Source organism: Spinacia oleracea, chromosome 5, assembly GCF_020520425.1.
Source record: "Spinacia oleracea cultivar Varoflay chromosome 5, BTI_SOV_V1, whole genome shotgun sequence".
Classification (NCBI taxonomy): domain Eukaryota; kingdom Viridiplantae; phylum Streptophyta; class Magnoliopsida; order Caryophyllales; family Amaranthaceae; genus Spinacia; species Spinacia oleracea.
In genome coordinates, this window is record NC_079491.1 from 12,885,994 (window position 1) to 12,913,300 (window position 27,307).

The following is a 27,307-nucleotide window of genomic DNA, read 5'->3' on the forward strand; positions in this document are numbered from 1 at the left end:
AATTAAAAAATTAATTCCGTTGCCGGGACTTGAACCCGGGTCTCTCGGGTGAGAGCCGAGCATCCTGACCAACTAGACTACAACGGATTTGATGGTAACTTAGCTCCCTGAAACAAAATAGATTTAGGTTTATTGATTTTCATGTTATCCCCAAAAATTTTAAATCCGGATTTTTCATGAAATACCCCTGAATTTTGGCGAAATTCACCAAATGCCCCTCGACTTTCAGAAATTCATAAAATACCCCTGTTCCAAAACATAATACACCAAGTATCCTTATGACGTCATCAATCCTAATTAACCCATTTAACTCACCCATTAACCCATTTTTTCCCAATTAATCAACTAAACTCCTAATTAACCCATATTTTTCTTTTCTCTCTCCCCCACCTTTTCTTCCTGTTTCTTCCATGGATCTCCCACCTCTACCAGGATGGTCGACTTTCCAGCCGCCACCATCGCCGCCAAGCAACAATAACAACATCAGTAGCGACGGTGGAAGCAGGCCGGCGACTGATTTTCTTTGGTATTCGGCTGCACCACCAACTCATTTTCTCTCCTTCTGTTGCGACAAGTCCAACTCCATCAACCCCATGGTGAAATCTCGTTACAGAGAATGATGGAGTTGCCGAAGAAGATTGAAGGCGGCCATTGTTGACTACTTGCCGCACAAGCCACGACATTGTAAGTGGTTCAAATTCTACAACAAACACCAAAACAAAGTTCGTTTGATCGGGAAAACAACAAACACCAAAACACCAAAACACAGTTAGGGAAATCAAAGCAAAATTTTGTAAATCTGGAAAAAAATCGATCAAACAACCTTGTTCGTTTGATGTTCTTTGTTCTTCAATTTTCCTGTCAATTTTCTTGTCAATTTTCGTTCTTCAATACAAGAGAGGCTCAATTTGGGGGAGAATTTCAAGGGAGAAATAACCTTGTTCTGTTTGATATTCTTCGTTCTTCAATTTTCTCTGAATCTCTTCGAATTTCTCTTCAAATTTCTGTTTCAATTCTTCGAATTTTCTTCAAAATTCTTAAAATTTATCTTCGAATTTATCTTCGAATCTCTGGGCTTTGTTAAATTGATGAAATTTGTTAAATTCATTCAATTGATTTGACTTTTTTGTGTGATTAAATATGATGGAATTTGGTTTGGGTTCAATGAAAAAAAAGTAGTCATGATTTGCTGGTGAGATGATGGAAGGAGGAAGGAGGAAGGAAGAAGGAGAGAGAGAAAAGAAAAGAAAAATGGGTGGGTTAGTGGGTTAATGGGCGGGTTAATTAGGTTTGTTAATGGGTGGGTTAATTAGGTTTGTTAATGGGTGGGTTGATTATGGGTGTTAATTAGGGATTAGTTGAGTTAATTAGGCGTTAATTGGTGGATTATAGGTATGATGACGTCATTAAAGGTATTTGTTGTATTAAGTTTTGAAATAAGGGTATTTGGTACATTAAGTATTGAAATAGGGGTATTTTATGAATTTCTGAAAGTCGAGGGGCATTTGGTGAATTTCGCTAAAACTCGGGGGTATTTCATGAAAAATCCGTTTTTAAATTTTATACATTGTACCCTTGTGGTTGCAAAAGTTAACCATTTTTATCCTTGTCACCGATCCAACTGTTAACAAGTTCCGTTATATTTTTTAAAAATAAAGATTTTTTTATTTTAACGTTGATTATAAACAAGGTTAACAACAAACATAAAGTTGATTATAATATAGAAAAACCTTAGTTTGTTTAAAAAGTAACGAAATTTTTAAACGTTGGATTAACAACAAGGATACAGTTGACTATATTTTACAAGTATAGGGGTACAATGTGGAAGATTTTAAATGCATGGGTACAAGTGTACAACATAGAAATCGAATAAATACAGGGGTACAATGTAGATATATTTTTCTGGTTAATATTCGTAGCAATTTTAGATACAAATTTATACTACGGATATTTCATAAAATACCCCCGAGTTTTGAAGTAATTCACCAAATGCCCATCAAGTTCCAATAATTCACCAAATGCCCTTGACAATTGACTTAATGCCCCAAATACCCTTACTGATAACGGTCCGTTAGTCCGTCGTTAGCCTAGTTTCATAATTCACCAAATGCCCCCTTTTTTAAAATTTATTTCACCAAATACCCCTATTATTAAACTTATTTCACCAAATGCCCCAAACTTAAAAATAGTTATTCTGATGTTCCAACGGCTAGTTTTTTCATTTGAAAAGTAGCTGTTGCTTATTGTTTGCTTATGCCTTATTGATCCACTAAAGTCGTGATAATATGTAAAGGCTAATTATGAACAAACGTAGTAAGAAGAGAAAATAATAATGTTGATTGTGTGTTCCACTCAATACAAAGCTACGCAATTTATAGGTATCAAAATAACAAACTAAGCCTAACAATAAGGGAGAAAGATACTTATGAAAAGAATTCAAGCATCAAAGAAAATCAATGTTCTGATTAATGAGTGGGATATCCAAGGCATAATCCAAAGAGAAGTTAGTAGGAAAACTTATTCCTGATTTACAGCTACGATGCCAATTATGAGCTTTGGATCTATTGATGTCACAAGGAAATTTGACAAGCATCGACTCATCGTACACAAATTCAACTCAACTGCTTCAACCTAGGGACAGGAAACACTTGAGGAGAATCTCAGAACCTGTTTCAAGCTCCTGCTCTAATATGGTCAGTGGAGAAACCAATCTCACTAATTTTCCTTTTCCAGCAGTTAATATTAACAATTTAACATTCCTGAATTTCGACAAGCATCAACTAGCGGGCCAGCTTGTACATCCAACTCTATACCAATAATAAGACTCTGCCCTCGGACTTCTTTCACATGTTGGTTGCCTCCCAATTTCTTTGCTAAGAGTTCTCTAAAGTCCTGACCTTTTTTTGCTAAAAGTACTTGTGTGCTCTCCTGAGTCTTAAGTTCTGCCTGTCCATTCCAAACCATGACATAAATAGGATTAGCCTCTCTTCATTTCAAAATCAAAGTAAGATGCTTTGTATTGACATTACAGTATCAACTTTTCTTCATTTGCTTCAAGTCCTATTGCATATTATTGTTTCCCCTGTTTTCAGTACTTTCTCCTTCACTAAGCTTCCCTTGTATTGTCCTTCATGTTGTTGCCCCCTGTTTTCTTGCTCAACTACTCCCTTGCACCATCTCAGATTGTTGCAAGGATCACACTTGTAACAACCTTTGTGGATTGAGTGTTGTATCGGAGCTTCGGACGGCACATTTTCTACCACAATAGCAAAATTGGTTAGGTACTCTAATATATGTGGACTCATTGTGCGTGGATGATGATTTTGAAACAAAACTCATAATACAAATCTAATGAAATTAGCAAAACAAAGCAAAATAACATCTAAATTACAGGAAACATTCAGAAAATGGGTTTTTGTAGCCAAGCAAGACCAACGGCTACTTTTCAAACGAAAAAACTAGTCGTTGAAACATCAGAATAACTATTTTTAAGTTTGGGGTATTTGGTGAAATAAATTTTTAAAAAAGAGGCATTTGGTGAATTATGAAACTAGGCTAACGACGGACTAACGAACCTTTATCAGTAAGGGTATTTGGGGCATTAAGTCAATTGTCAGGGGTATTTGGTGAATTGTTGGAACTTGATGGGCATTTGGTGAATTACTTCAAAACTCGGGGGTATTTCATGAAATATCCGTTTATATATACTATCTCCGTTCCTAAATATTTTTTACGCTTACTATTTGCACGGTAATAAGGAACTTTGGTAGTGACATGAGATAATGGGATAACAAAATGAAAAAAAATGAGTGGCTATAAATTGTCCAGCAATGTAAGTGGATGAAAATTAATATTAAAGTATTGTAAGTGGGTAAGTTATAGTGGATTCTCAAAATAAAATATTGCAAGTGGGTAAGTTATGGTGGATTCCCTTAATAAAATATTGCAAGTATTGTAAGTGGGTAATTAATGAGGAAGAATAGAGGGGAGCCCCTTCATCTCTCCCTCTTCCTCTCCTTTTTCTCTCTTCTCTCTCATCTTTTAGGGTTTCAATTTTTTTGGCCGTTTAGGCGGGAAGTAGTCTAATTTCTTTGGAAATTAGACTATTTCCGACCCTTCTTCTTGCTTTTCATTGTTTTCGTTTCTTTTCTGTTGATTTGTTCCCAATTATTATTGGGTTGTTCCCAATTTATTTGGGTTTTTCCTAGATTTTTCTAGGTTCTTGATTCTCATTCATGGATGAGAATTTTTTTAGAGTTTCAATAATTGGGAAGGAGATTTGGATTCATACAGGTTTATGGTTTATCATCAACTCGTCGATCAGAACAATTCGTGCGCAGATTGCGAAAGGCTCTACTTGGAAAGATGTGAAATCATCGAAAATCACTGCTCGCGTCAAGCTAGAAGCGGTGGAGTACGAGATGTGCTTTATGATGCAGAATAATAATTGTGTTGATTGTAACAGTTATGTATTTTCTTTGAATCTGTGGTATGCAGATCTTTTTTTATCATTGTAGATGTCGTATGGCTTATTATTAGTAGGTCGTAGGAAACAACTTTAAGCTCCGTTTAATTCAAAAGAAAGGTTACTTATTAAAATTGGAACGAACATGATTTATAATGCATGTGTCTAACGTGTTAGAGTTGAAGAAACGTTTGACTCAAAATAAGTACCTTTAGAAATAATCACGAACATAACTCTTAGACTAATTAAATAATTGTAACCATAATATGTATACTATATATTAAAAGTCATCCATGAGAAAGTACACGTGACACGTGAAGTTCTGTTTATGGGTCGTTCGCTCCATGTAATCTTCATATTCATTAAAAAAATCAAACACTACTACAAAAATGGGCAAAGAGACCCTAAAGAAAAGACCCATTGGTTGAGATAATGGGTCTCTTTAATATAAAAGACCCAATATTTGAGATAACGGGTCTCTAATGAATGAAATAAGACAACCTAAACTAAATTAAGAATAGCAAGAGACCCGTTATTTGATTTAACGGGTCTCTAATTTACCATAGGGCCCACATTCTCTCCACCGAAAATAAAAAGGGAGAACTAAAAGACCCGTTATTTAAAGCAACGGGTCTCTCCATGCGGAGCCACGGATTTAAAAAGAAGGAGAAAAGGAAGAGACCCCTTATTTGTTTACCGGGTCTTTTGCTCTTCCTTCTTCAAATCTCCCCACAAATTAAATGGCAATAAATAAGGTCTTTTCCATCTCTCTTCCTCCATACCACACCTCTCGATCTGAGAGACCAAAGTGTAGAAAATCTCCGCGATGTTGGAGAATCCAAGGTTCAACGCTTCAAAATATTCTCAGATCTAAACCAGAAGAAATTATGGCATATGCTAATTTTCAACCTCGAAGAGTTCATCGCTCTAGCTATTTTACAGGTCTGTAAATTTTAGCTTGAATCTCTGATTTTCTGATGTTTTTTTTCGATTTTGTTTGAACTTCATGGTTATTTTGCTGCAATTGTGTTGCGTTTTTTTCTTGTTTGTTATGGATTTCACGGAATTTAGGGTTTTTTTTTTAATTGTACGGTTATGTGTTGTGAGATTAGGGTTTTGAGGGATCGACCTTGAAGAGGATTTGAGCGAAATTAGCAGAATGGTTTAAATGTTTTTAAAGGTAATTGAGGAACTAGTCAGAATACGAGTGAATTAGGTTAGTTTGTCTATTTCTTCAGCGAAATTAGTACTGTGTGAATGCCAGAACTATTGTTATAATGTGATTAGTCATGCTTAATTTTGTTAGTTTTTTTGTTTTATTTGAAGTCTACCAATTCCGTATTGCTATTGGTTCTACAAATGATGGATTTGTACCCAGCTTGAATCATTTATGTGAATCATTTTGGTTATAGTAGTCTTCTACTGTTGATATTGTAGGCAGTTGTGTATTCTATGCTTGTATCGTAAATCTATGTCTCAGGAGTAAAATAATTAGTAGTAGAGATGATCAATAAGATACCGTCTTGTTTTGGTTGTTACTGCAGCGAACATAGCTTTTTGAATATGCAAAGTTTCTTGGGAACTCTCAGTTTTCTCTGCTTCAACTCCAGTCATACAAACTTGTATATGCGCACATGTTGGCCGAGGTTGGAAGGATTTCGGATTCATTGAAGTATGTACTGGAGCCTCTTTTTTTTTTTTAATTGAATTTTTTTTTATCTTTTTGCTTTGCTTTAACATGATGGCATAATTCAGATACTGTCAAGCTGTTTACAAATCTCTCAAAATTGGACGATCACCGGAAGAAGATACATTGAAACAGTTATTATCATCTCTCGAAGAGAGGATTAGGACACACCAACAGGTTTTCCCTCATGTTTCTCTAGTTAAGAAGTCCAGCGTGCTGTATAATGTTTTTAAACATTTTTGTATGTTTTCAGAGTGGATATGCAGCTAACTTGGCTCCAGGAAAGATAGTGGTTAAATTGCTCAACTTTTTTGATAGTACAGTTCATCGCATTGCTCAACTTTTTTGATAGTACAGTTCATCGCATTGTTGATAGTACTGGTTAAATGTGTTTCCCAAGACTGTTGTGACTCACGAATAATCTGCCGTAGGTGATTTTGATCTACTTACCTCTTGATTTGTTTGAGTTTTCAATTAAATAGCTATCTCGACCTCTATTTTGGTGTTTTAGTTCCAAAACTCTTTCAGAATAGGCATTTGTTTTTATTTTGGCTCCTCCAAGTCTTATTTTGTGTTTCCTCGTTTCATGAACAAGTGATCGGGCTGCTGATGAGTCTCAGAGCAATCAAGTGAAAAGAAAGAAGATGCTGACCAAATAAGTAATGGTATTGGGAGCGCTGCGGTGCAAGTTTTCCAGGTACAATCCGATGTTCTTCTCAGACATGAATTTAGTAAGCAAGTACAAGAGACAGATTATTTCTGAACCACATATACTTGCAATTGCATTTGTGTCGTTGCTTCAGGTTAAAAATTGTTTGAATGTATGTTGGGTGAAAAGGAAGAATAATAAGAAGAAAAAGGCTAACACAAGCAAGCAAAAACAAAAATACAGTAAGTCTAAGATTTTGTTTTCTGTTTGTATTTATGTATGCATTTTGCAATGTTCTTTTTAGAATCTGGATTAACAGTTGACTGCTACATAGTATATAACGAGTATGATAAAGAAGTTGCTACTTTTCCACTTTGGCTAAATGCGTTATTCAATCGAATTTTTTATGTTTCAAAGATAAAGTTTATAAACAGGCTTATAGTTCTATTCTATACTTTCAGGATTTCTCTAAATTTCCAATACTTGATTTATAGAGCTGAGTGAAAGCTTTCTTTTAGTTGGTGTTACATGAGCATCTGAATCTGTACTTATGGATATGAATCAGGTGAAGAAGATCTTAAAACTTTACACTAATGAAAAATATGCCCTTACAGTAGATCAATGGCAGAGGAAATATTTCGAGATTTTAGTCTCTTTCAATGTATGTTTAGATGCAATCCTGTTTTGTGCTGATGGTGGGGTTTTGAACCTTTGATGAACTGAAACTGTCATGAAGATCACGTTTCCTATGTCTTGAGTCAGGAAATGATCCTCTATAATTTTTGTAATTAACCAAATTAATTAACATTAGTACCTTGTTGATAATAAACAAATCAATATGAGATCTCTTAGCAAAATATTGATTTATTTTTGCTTTAGTTTGTTAGTCATCACATTTCCTGATTGTGTGAAAATTGGGTTTTTGCATTTCTATGAATTCTTTGCAACATAGTTTTGAACTTAGTTTTTTTTATTTTATTTTTATAATGGTTGATTTTACAGGTAGGTGCCACAAGTTTGCCGGTTTTGCAAAGTGTGGCAGGCTTATTGGCTATATGAACATTGAGATGATTCCATTAAAGTTTGTGAAGCATTAGAGGAAAACTTGATGAATATGGAATGCAGATTTGACAATTATATGAAGTTGCTTGAGGAGGAAGGATGCCAACACACATAAACTTAAGCTGAATGTACCCAAGGAACCCTTAATTGAGTTTGATGACTAACTTGAATCGTTGATTGTAGTGAAAGTTGAACCAAGTGCTCATATTTCAATTCTCCATTATAGAGTGGCTAATGGCTAAAGATATGTTCTGTCATGAATTATTTGTTTTTGTAGAAGGTTTTTATTGTGACACAAGTTGTAGAAGATTTTGATGAAATATTTATTTATTTAATTGTTTGTTAATAAAAATATTTTGTCATTTTTGTGTGTAGTTCATTATTGGAGCGTAATAATAGTGGTTAGTGCGCAGACAGAGATGCAGGGTATTGTTTTTTTTTTTTTTTTAAATAAAAATATTGCAAAGAGACCTGTTATCTTACCTAGTGGGTCTCCATAAAACGAACAAAGAGACCTGTTATCTTACCTAGTGGGTCTCTGTGAAACAAACAAAGAGACCTCATATCTTAGGTATGGGATCTTTTCCCTTTCTGAATTAATTTTTCCATGCCTTACATAAGAGACCCTCTTTCTTACTTAAGAGGTCTTTTTTTTTTTTACAAAGAGACCCCCTCATATGAGGGGGTCTCTTTATCAAAGAGACCTGTGAGATAGAGACCCCCTCTTAGAGGGTCTCTTAGGCCCTTTTGGAAGGGTCTCTTTGTTTATTTTTGTAGTAGTGAAATATGCATATATGGTTTGGACCCCTGACTTTGAGTTTAAACAATAAAGCTTTTTACCACTAAGCTATTACATATTTCATGTTATCATTAAAAAAAACACATATAAGTAAATTTGAATGTTATTAATGTAGTAACCTGGGGTATCGTCAGATCCAAAAATTAGTTAATATTACAATGGAATTACAAATCATGTAGGTCATGAAGGAAATAATGCCCTTGGTCCAAGTATGCATTCTATGTTAAGTCTAATAAGTGCGGTTCAGTATTAATTAACAAGTTAATAATTCAGTGAGATCAAGTGAGCTGAATGCCTAGCTAGAGGCCGCTTCAGTTCAAGTGGAATTAATGATATTAATCCACAACTTACTCTTGACTGAACCCGTAGGGTCACACAAATAGTACGTAAACGGATCAAGTATTTAATGGCATTAAATACTCTATCTATGGATGGGAGCTGAGATCGTCACAAGCAAGAAATGAATACTCCGGAAACGATGATATTGCCGGAAACGGAAATATGGATCGTATCGGAAATATAAATATTATCCAAATCGTAGATGTTGCCGGAAACGGAAACATGGTACGTATCGGAAAATATTATCGGAAATGGAAATATTGCCGGAATCGGAAATATTGCCGGAAACGGAAATATTGTCAGAATCGGAAATATTATCGGAATCGGAAAATAAATCCGGAAACGGAAATATTAAATATTTGTTCGAAACGGAAATTAATTCCGGAATCGGAAATATTAAATATTGTTCGTATCGGAAATGAATTCCGGAACCGGGAATTTAATCGGAAGCGTATCGTACGAATAAGCATCGGACGAGGCCTGCCGGACGAGGGCCCAGCACGAAGCCAGGCCATCGCCCAGCAAGCCAAGCGCGCCACACGAACAGCCAAGGCCACACCAGGCCCAGCGCAAGGCCAGGCCCAGCAGGCCATGGCAGCGCGCGCAGCAATGGGCTGCGAGCTGTGCTGCTGCTCGCGTGGGCTTGCGGCTCGCGTGGGCCGAGCGGCCGTGTGGGCTGTGCGCGGGCATGGCCTGCACGCTCGTGGGTCATGCTCGTGTAGAGTTTGTGTTCACATACGAAACCTAAATTGTATAGGATTTGTTTGATGATTAAATTCCTAATCCTAAAAGGATAAAATTAATTAGTTAGAGTCCTACTAGGATTCTAGTTTAACTAATTAGTATCCTAATAGGATTCCAGTTCCTTTTCCATACCTCTATAAATAAGGGCCTAGGGTCATTATTTGCAGGCACGATTGAAGTATTCAAAGGGTAAGTTTTTGAAAGAAAAATCAGCCATACACTTGCAAACACATAGCCGAAATTCCTAGTAACCTTAAGGGCGATTCTAGTTGGTCTAACTTGAGGCGGATCCGGACGTACTGTGGACTATCTACGGAGGAACGACATTTGGAGTCCTAAAGACTTGTTCTTGTTCGGTTCGGGCGCAGCTAGGGAAGGCACGCTGCAACATGTATGCATCTATTCTATGCTAAATGATTATGTGAAAATAATATGCTTTCCTGGCTTTATGGTTTTTCTGCATGATTTATGAATTGTCATATGTATCATAACCTAACAGGTCATGTACGTGTTGATTTTAAGTTGTGTTTTGTTCATAACAGACACCTAAAGTATGATAACAACTATGTCCCTAACCCTTTCAGAGAACTACGAAGTATTAAATAAAAGTCATACTTATTAAAATTGGAATAAACGTGATAGCGAGAGAAAATGATTCATAATTTGGATTGATTCAAAATGCATAGGCACCTTTAAGTAGAAGTAACTGCGACTATAACTCTTAAACCGACCTAAAATAAAACATAATAATTAAATAATAGGTTAAAGATGTTTAATTTAAATACGAGATATATTATATTTTGAACAACCGTAATCCTTATACTTAGACTTAAATAAAATGTAAGTTAAAACAATATGTATGTAAAGATTTTTAAATAAGAAATAGACAAATTTACCAAAAATGACCTTTTATAACACAAATTTTGCGAGAAAGGACCTTATATAATTTTTTTTGTGAAAACACACCTTAAAGTAATTTTTTTTGCGAAAGACAACCAAAAGTAAATTTTCGCAAAAATAATAAAGTTTAAACATTCGGGGTACCCTAAGACCCGACCTAGAATATATAGGTACCCGCTAACAGGGTACCCGAATTTCACGAGTCGGATCATGAGTCGACTATTTCACTACTCGCCTTTCTAAGTACCCGAAAAACCGGGTACCCGGTAATGAACACCCTGGTAAGAGCCAACTCGAGCCTATAACATGTTTTCTAAGATCTATCATTGATTCAGCCTACAAACAATTTTAAAAAATAATTTTGCACTCCAATCAAGAAACACAAAAAGATCCCAAATTTAAAAGCTCAATGAACACACTTTTCTTAATTTAGTACCCAAAAATATTGATTACTCCCAAATTTAGCATAAATATATTTCTCCTTCAATGATCTCATCACCATCATCCTTTTAGTTGCGCACAATCACTTCTCTTTCGTTCTCTCCATCACTGCGTTTACTGTTTCCAGATCTCTGTCATTCTCTTCTCTCTCCTCCGCCCTCTGCTTCATCAAGATCAAATTCAGCGACACCCCAATTAATTAACAACAATAAGGTACCATTACTGCAAATCGGTTGATTAGTTTTGCTTGAGATTTTGGGTTTTTTTTTGTTCCAAATATTCATCTGGGTTATTGATAAATGTGATGTTCATGTTGAAATTATTTTGCTTTTAGGCAATTTATTGTTTTTATGTTGTAAATTGATCTGGGTTTATGAGATTTTTCGTCAATTTTGAGTGTTTATAGATGTTGGATTTCCAATTATATTATGTCATTGTATCTATATTTTATGCTGATTTTGTTGGGTTTATGCGAAGATTCTGGATTTATGTTTGGAGGATTCATCTGCTGATTTAGTTTGCAATTAAGGCTCATTGTCTAGGTTTTTGACTTCTTGTAGTATTATTTATTGATCCGAATATAGCAGCTTTTTAGTCAATCTAGAAGTCTTAATTCAGTTCAGGTGCCCCTCTATTAATTTTGGTCTTAATGCGTGCAAACTTGATGTTTATTGTTCAATTGTCGTAAGGATTTCGGCTTTATGCTTGTAGTAATCAATTTGGTATAATGATAATTTGACTAGTTCTGCTATAAGCTGACATGATTTATTAGCTTGGTAACCAAATTTGCATCAGATATGTTTTTATTAGATTTTTTTGGATAACTTCGAGCTTGCTTTCCCGTTCATGATTCTGTCTGGTTGCCTTGCACTCTTTTATTTTTGGTATTAGACCTAGAGGTGTCAAATCGGGTCACCGGATGGGTTGTGGTTTGACCCATGACAGTTCGGGTCTATTCGGTTCGGGTCAAGTTCGGGTTAAAAGTTTTCGGGATCAGATCGGGTTTGGGTCAGGTCTATTCAGTTCGGGTAAATTTCAGGTCAATTGTTGTCGGGTCCGGGTAAATTTCTGGACGGGTCAAGTTCGGTTCGGGTAAAAAACGAACCCGGTGATCCCGTGTCGGGTTGTAAACAGGTTTTGTCGGGTCAAACTAGGGCCAGGTAACTTTGGGTCGGGTAAACTTTGACTCAGGTCATTTCAGTTCGGGTCAATTCAGCACCAGTTCGATTTCGGTTCGGGTCATCTCAGTTAGGTCTCGGGTTAGATCGATTTCATTCTAGATCTTTTCAAGTCATTATCGATTAATGTTTTCATTCTATTTCTAATTAATCCAGTTATTAATCTACGTATTTACGAGTATTTTTAATTTACTAAACTACAACATCGTTATATCAATTAGAGTTTGTTTTAAGTTATAAGATGATTAATGATTATATAACGAGAACCATATGTAAACAGTAGATACACAATATATATAAATCTACAGTAGAATATAACTCTTTGAGTTGACACAAAATTCAACTTACTAAATAATAACAGTTCGGGTGGAGTTTAGGTCGGGTCAAATCGGTGTCGGTTATACAACAGTTCGGGTCAAATCAAATCGGGTCAAATCAGATATTTACCGGGTCAAATCGGTATCCGGTGAAGTTCGGTCGGGTCAAATCGGTGTTGGGTGGAGTTTGGGTGGAATCTAACCAGTGACAGGTGGAGATCGGGTCGGATCAAACTGGTTACGGGTGGAGTTCAGATCGGGTGAAACGGGTGTCGGGTAAAGTCAAATCGGTTACAGAACGGGTTTCGGTCTTGAAATTTCCGGGTCAAACCAGTTCGGTTAGAGTTCGAAACAGATGGTTTTTCGAAGTCGGGTCAACTTCTGACACCTCTAATTAGACCCCATCAATTTGATCTATCACCTTGATTCAATTTATTCTATCGATCTATTAAAAAAGGCTTTATTCATTTTGTGCCTTTCGGCTCAAGCCTAAAAAGACTTCACTTGTCTGATTGCAGCATGTAATTGCTTATGTTCTGTTCTCCACTTTCTGTCTCCTTTGGCCAATGATTCTTCTTAGGGTTGGCTGGAACTTCCTAGGACTAAAGAGCAAACCGGGGGGGGGGGGGGGGGGGGGCGGGGGGGCGGGGGGGGGGGGGGGGGGGGGGGGTTAAAAGAGTTTGGTTAGGAACAGTATTTTATGTACCGAATACGAGCAATAAAAGACACTTAGTGCGTATCTATAGGGAAATCAAGTGGGTACCTTACACCGTCTTCTCTGTTAACACTCAAAGGCAAACAGACAGCATCAGCTACATTGAGTTGCATAGATCAGATGAATGTTGAACCTCTTTAGCTCAACAAAACCATGAAAATGAGAGCATGACCTTCAGTTATTCCAACCGATGGAAAAAAAATTGATTGATGGAAAGCTTTGATGCTAAGAGAAATCATTCTTTTTGTCAATTCTAACCAACTACTACTATATGTCTCTTTCTCCGTAACCTCTTGTTTTCAATTGTCATAGAATTTTTACTTTAGAAAATACATGGTCATGATGGGTAAGTTTTTCATGTAAAACCAATTGGTGTATCAGGTTTCTGAGAGTCTATGAAGAGGAGAAGAATATATTGCTCTTAATTCCCTCTCCTTCCAGCTTTTTCTCTACTTCATGAGTTCATGGTGCACCTATGCATGGTTTATGTTAACAATTCTTCAGGCTTCATATAGGGAGACCACACAATGATATGGAGGTTGAAGAATCTATCGTATAGGAGGTTTTGGATAACAGACCAATGATTCCAGTGTGAATGGATGAATGAGTGAATGACTGAGTTTTCAAGAATGTTTTCATGTAAGGATTTTCTTACTATAGTTTCTTATCCTTGGGCTATTTTAGTAGTAGGCAAGGTTCCTTTCAAAGTGAGAGCTTCCACGTGGAATTGCAGAAGTTACCTTTTCCAAACATTAACACAAATAATATCCTCTAGAAATGGTTGCTAGGGTTGACTATCTCGCCACTGGATGTATGTTGTATGCCATGCCAAGGTTTTCTTGCTTGCATGTCTTTCTTTATTTCTAGTGGCCCAATATCTTTGGAAAAAAAAGTTGTTTGGTTTGTTTAGGGAGTAGTGGGTTTACCCTTATGTGATTTTGGAGTTGTTAGATCTCTGGTTTACGGTGTTAGGGGTGACCAAGGAGAAGAACGAAGTCTATATTCTCTTCGTCTAGTCTAGTCTTTTCTTTCTAGTCCTGATATGGTCTGAATGTTTTTTGGGAGTTCTTTTTTGTTTTTTGGGGTCTGAATTTTCCTTATTTGGCCTGGTCTGATTTGATTTTAACAAAAATAAGCAATAAGAATAAGGTGAAAAGAACATAGCCTAAGTGGCTGATGTAGTAGGTTGCACTAAAACAAATACAAAGATGGTTACAAAATTAATATAAATACAAGAAAACACAATTCCTATGGACACAGGACACCTCATTTGGAGCGTATCATACACATGTCAGTGTCGTAGTGGTGTTACTTACGAGACACAATACCTATTTGAAGTGTCCATGCAACCTAGGTGTCATGTGCTGCTTTTTGGCAATTCTGTGGTGTATTTGGTTAGAACGGAGTTTGTATATTTTCTTGGGAGCTATTTATCATTGTGACTTACTATAGGACGTAGGGAAGACTGAGCTCTGTTTGTTCTTCGGGTTTTCAGTTACTTTAACTTTGAGGTAGTTATGGATGGTGGTTTTGGGCTGTGTGGAGTTGCGTTTGCTGTTGTCTGAAGGGTAGCTGTAAGGAAGCAGCAGGGGTGGTAACCTTTGACTAAATAGAGAGAAACATGAGAGATAAAATGGGCAAAGGTTGGGTGCTAAAAAGGCTATTCTTGATTGTTATTGATTATTGCAAACCAAAGGTAAATTAGGCAGCAGTTTTCACTTTTCAGCTACTTTTGGTGCTGGAGATAGGCTGTTTTTGTGGGGATAATGAGTGGAAGAAGAGGCCGGACAGGCGGACACAAGGGAGAAAAAAGGAACAAAATAAGGGTGCAATTTGTGTATACACTATACAATGGTTTCTTCACTTAGCAAAAAGAGCATGGAATCAAGTAATGGATTCCCGAGTCACCAGTGGGTTGCCGTGATTCCGTGAAAGAACTTCTATTTTGATCTGCACCAATGGGTTGCCATGAAATAACTTTTATTTTGAGTTGTCAGTTCAAGGTCCTAGTTTAAAAATTTACCTTTGACATGTTTTATTAGGTTGCCACTGCCATTGGATTATACCCTTATTTGCGACCACTTCATATCCCCCCCTCGTTTCTGTTCTTCTGATCTTATAGGAGGAGGGAAATAGACATATGCTTTATGGTTTTCCGTCGTGGACAAGCTATAATAGAATTCAGGTGAAAATGGGTAAGTGTGCTGACTTTGCTCCCTCCCCTCTTTTTTGAAATTATTGTTGAGAAATTAAAACTGACTTGTAAGGACGGATAGATAGTTTTCTTAGTCTTATTAGGTTTCAGGGTGCTAACAAGGGTATATTCCTAGGCTCTAATTCATCATTTCTTGTTTGCCATATCTTTCAAAGAACCAGAGCCTAAGATGAATCTGAGATTTGATTTGGAAAAGTTTGACTTAATAGAGAGGAATCTAGGTCGATGGTATATGTATAAATTCGGGATGGCTTCTCTTCAACCCTTAGCTATGTTGATCCATTTATCCTTCTTTTCATGGAACTTGGTATCTGAATTCTGAAAGGGTCTTATGTAGGAGTAATCCTGAAACTGCTTCATTCTTTGACATAATCTTCTGAAGATGCTTTTATACCCTGTTCCAGCTATGTTAATCGGACTCCAGTACCCATGTCGAACACGGATACTTGCCCGAGTGTCGCTATTTTGTGAAAAAAATTCATGATTTTGGTCTAAAATAAAGTGTCCAGTGTCCGTGCCCATGTCCGAGTGCCGAGGATCAAACACGTGTAATTGAGGTGGAATGAAGAGTGCAAGTAACATAGTGTTCCATTATTTAGCTTAACAAACACCAAAGCTATAATAAGTTGATTCAAGTGAATCTGCACCATATTCCGGTGCTAGACATGACTTTGGACTTGGCTATAAGTCTATAACTGAGGTCTTCCTAAGCTTGATTTGAGCTTCATTTAGCAGGTTTAACCATGAAAATATGAGCATGTGACCGATGACCTCTTAAGAATAATTATGCATTGTGGACCCTGGGGTCTCTTTTATGAAGGTACGTATAAAATCCAGGAAATTTGTCATAGTGAAGATGCTTAGTCAAGTGTTTTGTCCCTGGTCACATATTTTAGGCTTATATGTAAGGCAATATGTTGGGGTTGTGTACTAGAACTTTTGAAGCAGAGTGTAAATTTTTTATATTTTTTTTGGCAAGTTTATCTAGTTCATGATGCTGCTAAGCCTAGGATTTCTCGTTCTAAGTTTCTAACCCCTCCCTCTTTCTCTTACGTTTCCTATGTCTCACATCTCTGGACACATGGATTTTCTGTGCTTGGAATTTTTGACATGTTGTGTATAGTGAATGGTTTACCCATCTGGCAATTTTTTCTTTTTTAATCAAGGTCTGTTATTAACTGATTTTCTTGTCATTTGGTAATTGAATTGCCCTCATTTTTTACGAGTACCTCATAATAGATAGTTGCCTGATTGAGACTGGAGAGTTCCGACTGACAAAGTTGAAATTCGCTCCTTGAAGTAGAAAAAAAAGAGAAGATAGTCAGTTTGACACTAAGTTTGAATTCTTTGCCAAAATTGGACATGTCGTGTGCCTTCTGGTGATATTATTTTATGAGTTATGCTTATTTAGATGCTCTTCCAGATGGCAATGCAGGAGGCAAGTCCTGCCAGTACTCCAAGTGCTCAGGTTGTTGGCAATGCTTTTGTGGAGCAGTATTACCAAATTCTTCATCAATCTCCAGAGTTGGTCTACAGATTTTATCAGGAATCAAGCGTGCTGAGTCGTCCAGAGTCTAATGGTGTTATGACATCTGTCACGACCATGCCCGTATGTTCAATAGAACCTAGAAAGCTATACTTTATCATTTTAAAGATGCTAATTACATAAGCAATTTTCTTTAGTTTGCATGCCTGCTGGGGTGCATGTACAACTTTTAAATCACCAAGTACCATATACTCCGTATTTTTCATGATGATAAATAAGGCAGAAGAAATTTGAACAAATGATAATGAATCGGCTCCGAGATCTTCGATTTATGAGTCAATTTTCAGCATAAAGATTGATGATAAGCCCGTTATCCAGCTACCTTTTGCTCTCAAAGCAACCAAGAACCCTAAAGCTATTCTTGTTACAATAGTACACAATATCCACATCTTATAGAGTATAATAACAATTCCTCACAAGTTAAATGAAATTGTTTCAAAAATTTTGGCAATTCTGATACCTTTTTTTTGGCAATTGTGATATTTAAGCTGAAGTGTTAATTAAGTTACTTTTTCTCCTTTAAAGTAAATAGGACCAGAAATTGTGACAAGCTGACGTACATGGACTTGATTCTAGAATGCATTTTTTATTTGGTTGTGATGCAAACTAACCGCTAATGGGGGCTGCAGCAGTTTTAGATTTGCAACAATCACCCAAACGACCCTCCTCACCTACCACTGAAAGACCAGGCTCATTAGATTCTTTTGGTGTGTGTGTGTGTGTGTGTGGGGGGGGGGGGGTGGATTAGTATTTATGTAACTATCTCTATGTATGAACTGAAAATCAATACTTAACGTGTACAGGGAATTAATGAAAAAATCGTGTCCTTGAATTATAAAGATTATATTGCTGAGATAAAGACCGCAGATGCTCAGCAGTCCTACGGGAGTGGAGTTATTGTTTTGGTTACTGGATACTTAACTGGAAGGGACAATCTCAGGAAGAAATTTGCGCAATCATTCTTTTTGGCTCCTCAAGAGAAAGGCTTTTTTGTCCTGAATGATGTCTTCAGGTATGTGGACGATGAAGTCTCAACAGAACCAGCTTCAGATCCAGTTAATGTTATTAATGAGAATGTGGAAGTAGCTCCACAGGCGTCAGAGCCAGGTGCATTTTTTTTTCATCTGTAAATTCATGATTGTTGTGATCTATTTGTAAATTGAATTTGTAGTTCCATTTGTTTTTGCTTTCAGAGCAGCCTTCTCATGTTCAAGGCCATAATGGCCCAAGTCCTGATTCCTCATATGAAGAAGATCTTACTAATGAGGCTGAAGTATGTGATCCTTCTGATAATGACGATGGATCAGTAATTGAAGAAGAGATTGTCGAGCCGCCAATCCAGTTGACTCAGAGTGAGACAGTCACAGTCACCGTCACCTCTGAGCTGTCTGCATCTCAAGATGACGCACCCAAGAGATCCTATGCATCAATTGTAAGTTTGTATTTTTTTTTTCTTTCTTTTTTTGGCTTTGATGTTGAATCTGTGATATAACTATAATTAAAATCTGTTAATTACAGTTGAAGGCTATGAATGCCAATCCATCACCTAAACCATTCAAAGCACCTGCTACTAACATCAAGGTCAAGCGTCCAAGTAGCAACCAGGAAGCAATTGCAAAACCTGCTCCAGTGTCTGGGCCATCAGCTTCAACCAGTGAAGCTGGTCCTGAAAAAAGCGATGTACTCGTAGAAGGTGCTTGATTTTACTCTTTTTGTCTTGTCTTTTTTCTATGCCGGCTAAAATATATTCAAAAGTTTGCGATGTTGAAGAACTCACTTTTCATGTTATGCATGTAAGAATCGAATTGTTGTATTTGTTGTGAAATCTCCTTATGCAATGTTTCACCTGTAGAAAGAAAAATAAAATAAACTCAGTCACAGTTATGCCGGCGATTTCGGTGTTGCAGAAGTGCCACCCCGTGGGTGTTTTGCACTTTGACAATTAAGTAAATATCAACTTTTGTCACTGTTATTCAAGGGCTGTGGAGCTTATCTTATAGCATTATACCTTTTTGAACTAAAATATATTTGAGAGGAAATAAGAGGTTTCAAATGAGTGAACTTCTCCGATATGTTAATTCAATAGTAATGCTATGCATGGCGACCTTAATAAGTACTCCCTCCGTCCCTTAAAAATTGCCTCATAGAACAAACTTCACTTTATTAATATTTAGGTCTAAGTTGTGCACATGAGTTGGTAAAGTGGGTCCATGAGGAGAGCGATAGATAGAGAACAAGTGGGAAAAGCTACCACTTAAGGTATGTAGCAAACTTAAAGGGACACCCCAAAAAGGAGTATGGGGCAATCTTTTAGGGACGGAGGGAGTAACACACTGTTCTATAAGGATATTGCAGTGTGATTTTAGAACACACATTTCAAAATGGCTTTTTTGTGCAACAAGTTAAATCTGTTAATGAATGGCCTTTACAGAATAGCTCAGCCTTTATAACTCCATGGGGCTACCTTTGTTGTGGAGGAATAAACTGATGCATGCCATTGATTCTTGAACAGGTTAGGACTTCCTGTGGTGGTTTCAGAAATGAATAGTTTTAAAATGATTATGGCTGAATATAAGATGCGTCTTTAAGAAATTTAATTGCGTAATTGGATTTGAATGTCAAAGAACACAATAGTGCTAGACTTGGAGAAAAATCAGATGGAGTTATGAACAAGGGATGCATATGGATGTAGTACTGTGGACTCTGTGGCTTTGGTGATGATAGTTACAGGGTGATAGAAATGTCCATAATTTGTATCTTTTAAAGCTGTCTAGGTTCTGTATTCTTTTTGTATGGTTCTGACTTCTGAGTTGTGTATTTTTCTTGTGAAGCCGAAGGTCACTCTATATATGTGCGGAATTTGCCTCAAAATGCAACAGCCGCGCAACTTGAGGAGGTCTTTTCAAAATACGGGCCAATTAAGCAAGGTGGTATCCAAGTAAGAAGTAATAAGGTATCTTTCTACAGGGCTTTTTGTTAATGATTACTCCCTCCGCCCTTCAAGATTACCCCATCCCTCTTATCACTTTATTAAGAGTTGTATTGAGTGGGTAGGTTGATTTGTTGTTTAGCATGTGGAATAGTAAATAAAGTACAGAGAAATTGTGGGGACAACGTTAACTAGAAGGATATAGGACAATAAAGGAAAAAGGGACAATTTTTAAGGGACGGAGGGAGTAATAAATTTCCAACTCTTATTTCCTCCTTTTGACCAATGTTACATAATTAATTCATTTTCTTATTGTCAAGCAGCAGGGTTTCTGCTTTGGTTTTGTCGAGTTTGAATCTGCGAGCTCCATGAACTCCGCAATTGAGGTATGGTGTAGAAAGAAGTCTTTCACTTGTATGTCATCTTTGACGGACTTCGTCACCTGATGTGTTGTGTGCATGGATTTTTTTATTTTATTAATTTTTTAAAAAATAAATAGTATGCTCCTGTATTATGTGTATTTAAGGCTATCTTGCTCCCTTCCTCTTCTCTCTCGAATGCGGAGTTAAAAGAATATTAAAACAAAGTACAGGGCATAGAAAAGTTCGATGTGTTTTATGTAGACCTGTCAAACGGGTCGGTCGGGTCGGGTTGTAAAAAATTATTTTCGGGTTCGGGTTAGATCGGGTCGGTCACTTTCGGGTTCGGGTTTACAAATGCTTGTTCAAGACCCAGAACTTTCGGGTTCGGGTCGACCCAACGGGTTGAGAGATTTTAAAACGCGCATTATATTTTCATTAATTTAGGTGATAAATATACAAAATATGGGTACAAATTAACAAATTTTCCTACACAAGTTTATATTTAGTCAAATTCAACCATAAAATGGCGTATAATTCAAATTAAAATCATATTACACATAATGATAGTAAAAACAGCGTGTTTATTATGCTTAAATTTTCTCATAATCGCATTTATTACTATAAATACAACGATTTTCAATCGGTCGGGTCCAAAACGGGTTCGGTCGGGTTTTGACCCATTACTTTTCGGGTTGCTCGGGTTCGGATAAAATCGGGTTACGGGTCACAAAATCTTGTTCAGGACCCAGTATTTTCGGGTCGGTTTTCGGGTCGGGTCGATTTTTGACAGGTCTAGTTTTATGTGATCCACCGATCGCGTCAGCAGCTAATTTAACCATGACGCATCATGGCGAGCTTTATTTTTGATCAGTTATGATGAAATGTGACATTCGGTATTCTTACTGGTTGTTATGAGTTATAAGTCCAAACTGTGATACTCCTTTTTGCTTTCTTTGCACAACTTGGCTTTCCTAAAACAGGCTGCCGTAAATAATTTATGAACCTTCGCCCTATGATGAAAGATTTTCATCTCAAATGCCTTTTTTTAAAACTTTTGTGGTACGTTGGTCGTTGAGATGAATCATCATTTTATTGAATTTATTAATTGTAAGCTAGCTTGTGCTGAGCTTCAGATTACTAACATGAAATATCTCTATGCTTTATGTTGTTCTATTGAATGAAGGAAAACAAATCCAACCAAATTGAAGCAAGCATCATGCAGTTTCCAATTTTGCTATCTTTGTGATAATTTTACAGATAATGATAATTGTTTATGACAATCTTTTGATTGATTCCTCAGGCCTCTCCCCTCATGATAGGGAGCCGTAAAGCTGTAATAGAAGAGAAGAGAACTACAACTCGAGGTAAGTCTAAAGCTCAGTCTTATAATTCTCTCTTTAACTGAAAAAGAAACAGACGAAGCAACTTTATCCCGTTTCACGGTAAAATGGTGAGTCTAATGTGAGTTATGTCCGGGTAATATTCCAGTCTCTGCTGCTGCAACCGCTAATAATGGAAGAGGGAGATACCCATCTTCAAGGGGTGGCTTTCGCAGTGAGAGCTTTAGAGGGCGTGGAAACTTTGGTGGAGGACGTGGTTATGGAAGAAATGACTTCAGAAGTCAGGGTGAGTTTTCAGGTAAACCTAGGGGTGGTGGAGCTGGAAGAGGCGCTGAGGGTTATCAGCGAGTTGATCAAAATGGAACCGGAAACACTGGTCGTCAAGGACAAGACGGACAGAAGTAGAGAAATTTTAGCCGCGGAAACCAAAAGTGAAGTGAAAGAGATGAGGAACAATATTTTGTTTTGTTTGGTATACAGTTGAAGAGTTTATTTATCAACTGTTAATTTAGGCTTTAGGCACCACAGTATACTTAATCCTCTCGATTGCGGCTTTTATGTTTTTATTTTTGGTTTCCTTTTTTTTTTAATTATTATTTAGGATTTTCATTATTTCCCAATAATAATACACCATTTTTCCCCTTTCCTTTTCAAAAAAGTATTCTAGTAATTCATTTTTTTTTTATGGAATGACATTTCACTTCTAAAAATATACTACAAGGTGTATTTGAACTTTCTTGCTATTTGGATGTTTTAAGCCTCATTGTGCTAGAGTATGGCTATGATTCTACGAGCTTATGTCGAGTTTCGAAAAGCAGTAAGCATTGATCCGAAAAACAGTGAGCATTGATCCAACGCGTTACAAAAATACGCAAATAAAGACTATATATTATTTCTACAGCAAAAATTATTCGGCTTTCTGCAGGTTTCCTATAAGATTGGAAGCAGCGAAAGCTGCAGATCCTCCAACAATACTAAGAAGTGCAACAGAAACCTGGATAGCAATTTCCCAGGTGTTATCCTCAGGTACCAGAAAAACAAAAGCAGGGCCAAGAAGTAATAGCCCAAGGCTAAGTGTAAAGAGGGTTGATGGAGTTTCTGGGTTTGTTGCTGCTGATAATAAACCCAACTCTTCAGCTTTTGTCAGCAGACCTTGTTCCTCTATTGATTTTAATGAAAACCCTGCCTTTTCTGCTGCTGAAAGCAACCCTGCTTTCTCGGCTTTTGTCAGCAGTCTCAGCTGCTCCACCCTCGTCAGCAGCTTCACCGGCGAACCCTGCATTCATATTTGAGAACCAGTGTTACATTACATGATTATGACCTTAATCCCCTCCAACAAATTCCAAATTTACAGTTTACAACAGAACATTTATCATTATATTCAGTATTTCAAAGGTTCCTAAAATACTGTGCATAATTTCATGGTATTGAACTAATGATCTTAACCAACAGAAGTACAGAACAAAACTTCCTGGATTCTTCAGTTTGGTAAAGAGCTCATTGTATACATCTGTCTGTTCATAAATAATTGACTATATTTCAATTTTAGGCCGTCTCAACTAATGATAGACCATCTTATTTAGATGTTACTTTTTCAGGATATTCAAGAACTCATCATAACATCAGAAATGTAGACAAGTATGCAGTAGCAAAATACTATCACGTTGAAAACGTAATTTGAACCAGTAATGCGACAACTAAATTCAAACGGAGGCAATACAATAATACCTTCTTGGAGCCAGTAGTTTTGGTGAAGGACGATGATTTGAACTTCTTAGAGGCCATACATACAACCTGCATTGCTCTTCTTCCAGTGAAACTGCGTGTACAAGTAGGAAAACATTGGTACTTTACACCAGGAATTCCTCTATTGCTCAGTGCAGCTGAGGCTTCCATTTCTGCCTGTGCTGCTGATGTAGTTTTCACTAAGATTTTTCAGGGTATTTAGCTTTCAATTTAGTTCCTTGTTTGGCTGAAAATCACAAGGGGGAAAGGATTTGTTGATGGCATATGTTTAGACATGTAAACAAAAATTGTGATGGGCAAAGGATTGGTTATCTGATGCTGATATATGCCCACTTGTCAAACAATGGTTGGCTACTTACATCTCTGGCCCCCCCACTCACTCACTCTACCAAATATACTTCTATTTTTCATCTCTTTTTTCCTATTTTTTTTTTAAATAGGTGAGAATACCTTTGCTTAGCAAAATTAATGGACAAGTCATTAAACACTAATGATTTTCGGTATTGTTTAAAGACTAATGATTTTTAGATCCTTGATACCCGGACATGGATACGACACTATACACTTATTTTCGAGTAAAATCATGATTTTTTATTTATAAAATAGCCAAGTCGGACACTTAAACACGTACCCGTATATGACACGGGTATCCGAATTCGAGTAACATAATACTCCGTAGTAGTAGTAGCATAAGATTTAGGGAGTATGTTTGAAACGAGTGTCGAATTCAAGTTACTTAATTAATTGAGATATAAGGTGAAAATACCCTAAAAAAACGGTGAGATGAGTTAATAACTTGATGTTACTAGAACTTGAAGTCTTATAAAATTAGATTTACGTTGTTCATGGAAAAGTGGGGAGAGGAAGTGAATTAGCTTTTAAGTAATATTGTGATAGTAAAAATTATTATGAACTATGAACATACTTCACATTTCCTTAGAATTACAAAAAGATTAATCGAATCAATTAAGCTATTTTAAAATCCAATTTTGCATAAAGTATTTATCTCAAATTATATTTTCATTTTTTACTTAATATCGTGAGTGATACAAACTATGTACTCAATATTATTATTTTTTTGGTGCAAATGAGGGATTAGATCCCGTCAACGGACAACTACTTACTCAATATAATATCGCCTGAATAATACATAATAGTAACTTTATAAAACAATAAAAATCTCACATGATTATTCCCTTACGCATAAATAACAAAATCCGGCAAATGAGGATGTATGAATAATGTTAAAGTCAAATCGGATCAACTAAATAAGAACGGATTGAAGTATATAAATAAAATAAAAAAGAAAAACAATTGCGAACTAGTACTCCGTAAACAAGTTTTGTTTAAATCCAGCCTTGTGTTTGCAAAAAGCTTGACTCGTTCTCTCTCTCTGAAAACCCTAAACCCTAAAACACAACCACAAACAAATCAACAATGGCAGAACTCCCGATCTCAGTCGACAGCCTTAAGAGATTCTGGAATGCTCAGGTTCACGACCCTAACAAGTGGGCTTTTAACATGGTAATCTATCGATTTCTTAAACCCTAATTTTTGTTTTCCCTCTTTCAATTTTCTTTGAATTCATCGTTAACTTTGTGCGTTTGTGTTCTTTTTTTTTTTTTTTTTTTTTTTTTTTTTTTTTTGTAAAATCCAGTTTATATGATTTCTGGGTTGATGTATTAGATGATTGTGTTGATTTATTTATTTTGATTAAAATCATATACTCTAGAAAGTGTTGCCCCATTGGAGGGAAATAATTTGGCTGATTACAATTAAGTTAGAATTAGGCTTTGAAGTGTTGCTGAAGCCTGAAGGTTCAGTGTATATGAGCTGGATGAGCGTTAGCTACTTAGCTAGTTAGTTTAGTTTATTGTGAGTATACGTTTATCTCTAGCTGCTCTTTAGTGAAGAAGGACCGACCCGTCTCTTCTATCAATTTCGTATTCCAATGAAGCTATATGTTCTCTTGTATCACGTTGCTATAACGTTTTTTTTTCAGACGCTTCCTTGTGTGACTGTGTCATACATAATCACTTTTGTGATGAGGCACTAGTTTTCGTTAGATTATGTTCAAGTGGTTGTTTAAATGAGCCTTTCCTGTTAAAATCTGCTAAATGTTTAGCAATTTGGTTGTAGGAGGCGATTCTGATTGGTTTACATAGCAAACATTTGAAGCATGTAATTATGTACTGCTGTTTCCGTTATCTATGAAGCACTATGTATGTGAGAATTGTTTTTTATGTTTAGACTTGTGTAGTGTGTACCATTGTTGGATTTTTGAAGGAGAATTATTTCAAATGAATGAATATTTCATTTTGAAACTGAAAGATTCTCCCCTTTTTCATTACTACAGATTATTGACTTTGTGTGATTACACCAGCACAGTCTTATATCAAATCCATTTTCCACTAATTTGCCTACCTCACCCTTCCACCTTGCCTAATGTATATCGTGAGAAGCAATAGTGAGTATAATAGTGAAAAAGACATATGACTTCCAAATTACTGCACCATTCTGCTTTTTGTATAATGTTATAAAGAAACTGTCAGTTCCGTTTATAGTGAATGTAGGACATTATTAGAAGTGTAGGCTTTTATTCATTTGAAGCCAAAATGTATGAAATTATAATATGAACAGATTGAAACTCTGATTCCAAAGATGATCACTTATCAGAAATGGGAGTTCATGGTCACGCTAGCATCTTTGATGTTGGACTATTCGATCTTTCCTAGAGAGAGGGGTTCTCCCTTTTCTTCTAGAAAGGGATCCTTAAAATCCCTAGATCTTAGCTACCCCAACTCTTCCAAGACATCTCTTCTTATGCCCCCTCCCCTCCTCCTCTGCGGCTCTGCCGCTAGGCCTTTGTGTTGCTCTTTGGCTTTGGTTCTACCCATCCAGTAGCCAATGCTTTGTTGGCCGTGTTGGGAATTTGATATTCACCTCTACCCATTGGCCTATTGGGTTCTGTTTTTCATGTTAGATTGTTGTGTTCTTGGTGGCTCACCTCATACTGTATCACCCTATTATGAATCTCTATTTTCTCGTTGTTTCTCAGGGTTGTAGACTAGTTTTTTTCTTTTCTTTTTTGATTGGAGGTTGGAGACTAGTTTGTTATCTTTGTTTGTTCACTTCTTGATCTTTAGTTAGGTTTTTAGTTTAAGCTTTAGAATCCTATGGTGGTTGTTTTGGGTCTTGAGGGATTGTTCTTGTTACAAATCTGGCTGTTGCCTAAAGTACTTGTCCTGCTAATGTTTTCTGATGTTTCATAAATTTTACATGCTTGTATAAATATTGCAGACACTCTTGAGTCTTGATTGTTTAGGAATGTAGGAAGTTAATCAGGGTTTGTCTTTTAGGATACCCCTATTTTTTATACGAGTATTATAGATGAGTGATTTATACTATATCTTTCTTGTTTCTCATTCTGGGTCTGTTATTGGCAGAAATTTTTGCGAGCTGCTGGAATGTTTGCTGGCTCAGTCATTTTTATCCGAAACTTTGGAGAAAGCGTTGCTCTTTAAGTCTGGATGATGGGATTTGTTATTTGTAGCGCGCTGAAATGTTCTATTTCTACTATTCATTTCAGTATCTTAGTAAAGCTCACGCTCTTTGTATGCTGAGATTTTACTTTCAGTTAGTAAAGCTCAGTCTCTCTAGTTTTGGCATAGGAACCATAGAAGCTGTTCTAAAAGTTCTATTATAATGGTTTGAACTTCGAATAAAATGTAGTTTTGGCATAGGAAGCATAGAAGCTGTTCTAAAAGTTCTATTATAATGATTTTGGTTTTACACTTTTTTTTGTTCTAAGAATCAACTCAATGAAATAACTTTGGTCCTTGTTTTTCCTCTCCAAAGTCGATTTGATGGCTG

The 27,307-nt window shown here is 36.5% G+C and overlaps 4 protein-coding genes and 1 non-coding gene across 7 annotated transcripts; 3 read left to right on the top strand and 2 right to left on the bottom strand.

Moving 5' to 3' along the window:
- Positions 1–14: 14 nt before the first annotated feature.
- On the bottom strand, positions 15–87 carry TRNAE-CUC (transfer RNA glutamic acid (anticodon CUC)). The gene has a single exon. It is a non-coding gene; the product is annotated as a tRNA-Glu (tRNA).
- A 5,904-nt stretch (positions 88–5,991) lies between these two features.
- LOC130461051 (protein transport protein SEC16B homolog) lies at positions 5,992–8,462 on the top strand. Of its 3 annotated transcripts, XR_008921356.1 has the most exons (5): positions 5,992–6,137; positions 6,221–6,329; positions 6,406–6,583; positions 6,748–7,043; positions 7,804–8,462. XR_008921356.1 is itself a non-coding variant. In XM_056828939.1 (4 exons), the coding sequence occupies exons 1-3, from the start codon at positions 6,100–6,102 to the stop codon at positions 6,499–6,501; spliced, it is 243 nt and encodes an 80-aa protein (XP_056684917.1). In that variant the 5' UTR covers positions 5,992–6,099; the 3' UTR covers positions 6,502–7,043; positions 7,804–8,459. The 3 variants fall into 3 exon arrangements, 1 of the variants encoding a protein (XP_056684917.1); XR_008921355.1 differs by lacking the exon at positions 6,406–6,583 and having other exon boundaries at positions 7,804–8,459; XM_056828939.1 differs by having other exon boundaries at positions 6,406–7,043; positions 7,804–8,459.
- A 2,516-nt stretch (positions 8,463–10,978) lies between these two features.
- Positions 10,979–22,431, top strand: LOC110795625 (nuclear transport factor 2). Its single transcript, XM_022000649.2, has 9 exons — positions 10,979–11,299; positions 16,935–17,120; positions 17,861–18,164; positions 18,251–18,489; positions 18,576–18,750; positions 19,889–20,010; positions 20,310–20,372; positions 21,649–21,712; positions 21,837–22,431. Exons 2-9 carry the CDS (start codon positions 16,935–16,937, stop codon positions 22,091–22,093), a joined length of 1,410 nt encoding a protein of 469 aa, XP_021856341.1. The 5' UTR covers positions 10,979–11,299; the 3' UTR covers positions 22,094–22,431.
- An 81-nt stretch (positions 22,432–22,512) lies between these two features.
- Positions 22,513–23,700, bottom strand: LOC110795626 (uncharacterized). The gene is made up of 2 exons (XM_022000650.2): positions 23,417–23,700; positions 22,513–22,964 (listed from the first exon to the last, which is right to left on the bottom strand). Exons 1-2 carry the CDS (start codon positions 23,582–23,584, stop codon positions 22,596–22,598), a joined length of 537 nt encoding a protein of 178 aa, XP_021856342.1. The 5' UTR covers positions 23,585–23,700; the 3' UTR covers positions 22,513–22,595.
- A 1,045-nt stretch (positions 23,701–24,745) lies between these two features.
- On the top strand, positions 24,746–27,291 carry LOC110795624 (mitochondrial import receptor subunit TOM5 homolog). Its single transcript, XM_022000648.2, has 2 exons — positions 24,746–24,958; positions 26,881–27,291. Exons 1-2 carry the CDS (start codon positions 24,872–24,874, stop codon positions 26,956–26,958), a joined length of 165 nt encoding a protein of 54 aa, XP_021856340.1. The 5' UTR covers positions 24,746–24,871; the 3' UTR covers positions 26,959–27,291.
- Positions 27,292–27,307: the final 16 nt, after the last annotated feature.

Excerpts from the sequence above, each read along its gene's own strand:
- LOC130461051 (XM_056828939.1), top strand. The coding sequence starts at position 6,100 with ATGTTGGCCGAGGTTGGAAGGATTTCGGATTCATTGAA. Across the intron at positions 6,138-6,220 it reads AGGATTTCGGATTCATTGAA|ATACTGTCAAGCTGTTTACA; the intron begins GTATGTACTGGA and ends GGCATAATTCAG. Across the intron at positions 6,330-6,405 it reads GGATTAGGACACACCAACAG|AGTGGATATGCAGCTAACTT; the intron begins GTTTTCCCTCAT and ends GTATGTTTTCAG.
- LOC110795625 (XM_022000649.2), top strand. The coding sequence starts at position 16,935 with ATGGCAATGCAGGAGGCAAGTCCTGCCAGTACTCCAAGTGCTCAGGTT. Across the intron at positions 20,011-20,309 it reads TCCAAGTAAGAAGTAATAAG|CAGGGTTTCTGCTTTGGTTT; the intron begins GTATCTTTCTAC and ends ATTGTCAAGCAG. Across the intron at positions 20,373-21,648 it reads CCATGAACTCCGCAATTGAG|GCCTCTCCCCTCATGATAGG; the intron begins GTATGGTGTAGA and ends TTGATTCCTCAG.
- LOC110795626 (XM_022000650.2), bottom strand. The coding sequence starts at position 23,584 with ATGGAAGCCTCAGCTGCACTGAGCAATAGAGGAATTCCTGGTGTAAAG. Across the intron at positions 22,965-23,416 it reads AAACTACTGGCTCCAAGAAG|GGTTCGCCGGTGAAGCTGCT; the intron begins GTATTATTGTAT and ends ATATGAATGCAG.
- LOC110795624 (XM_022000648.2), top strand. The coding sequence starts at position 24,872 with ATGGCAGAACTCCCGATCTCAGTCGACAGCCTTAAGAGATTCTGGAAT. Across the intron at positions 24,959-26,880 it reads ACAAGTGGGCTTTTAACATG|AAATTTTTGCGAGCTGCTGG; the intron begins GTAATCTATCGA and ends TGTTATTGGCAG.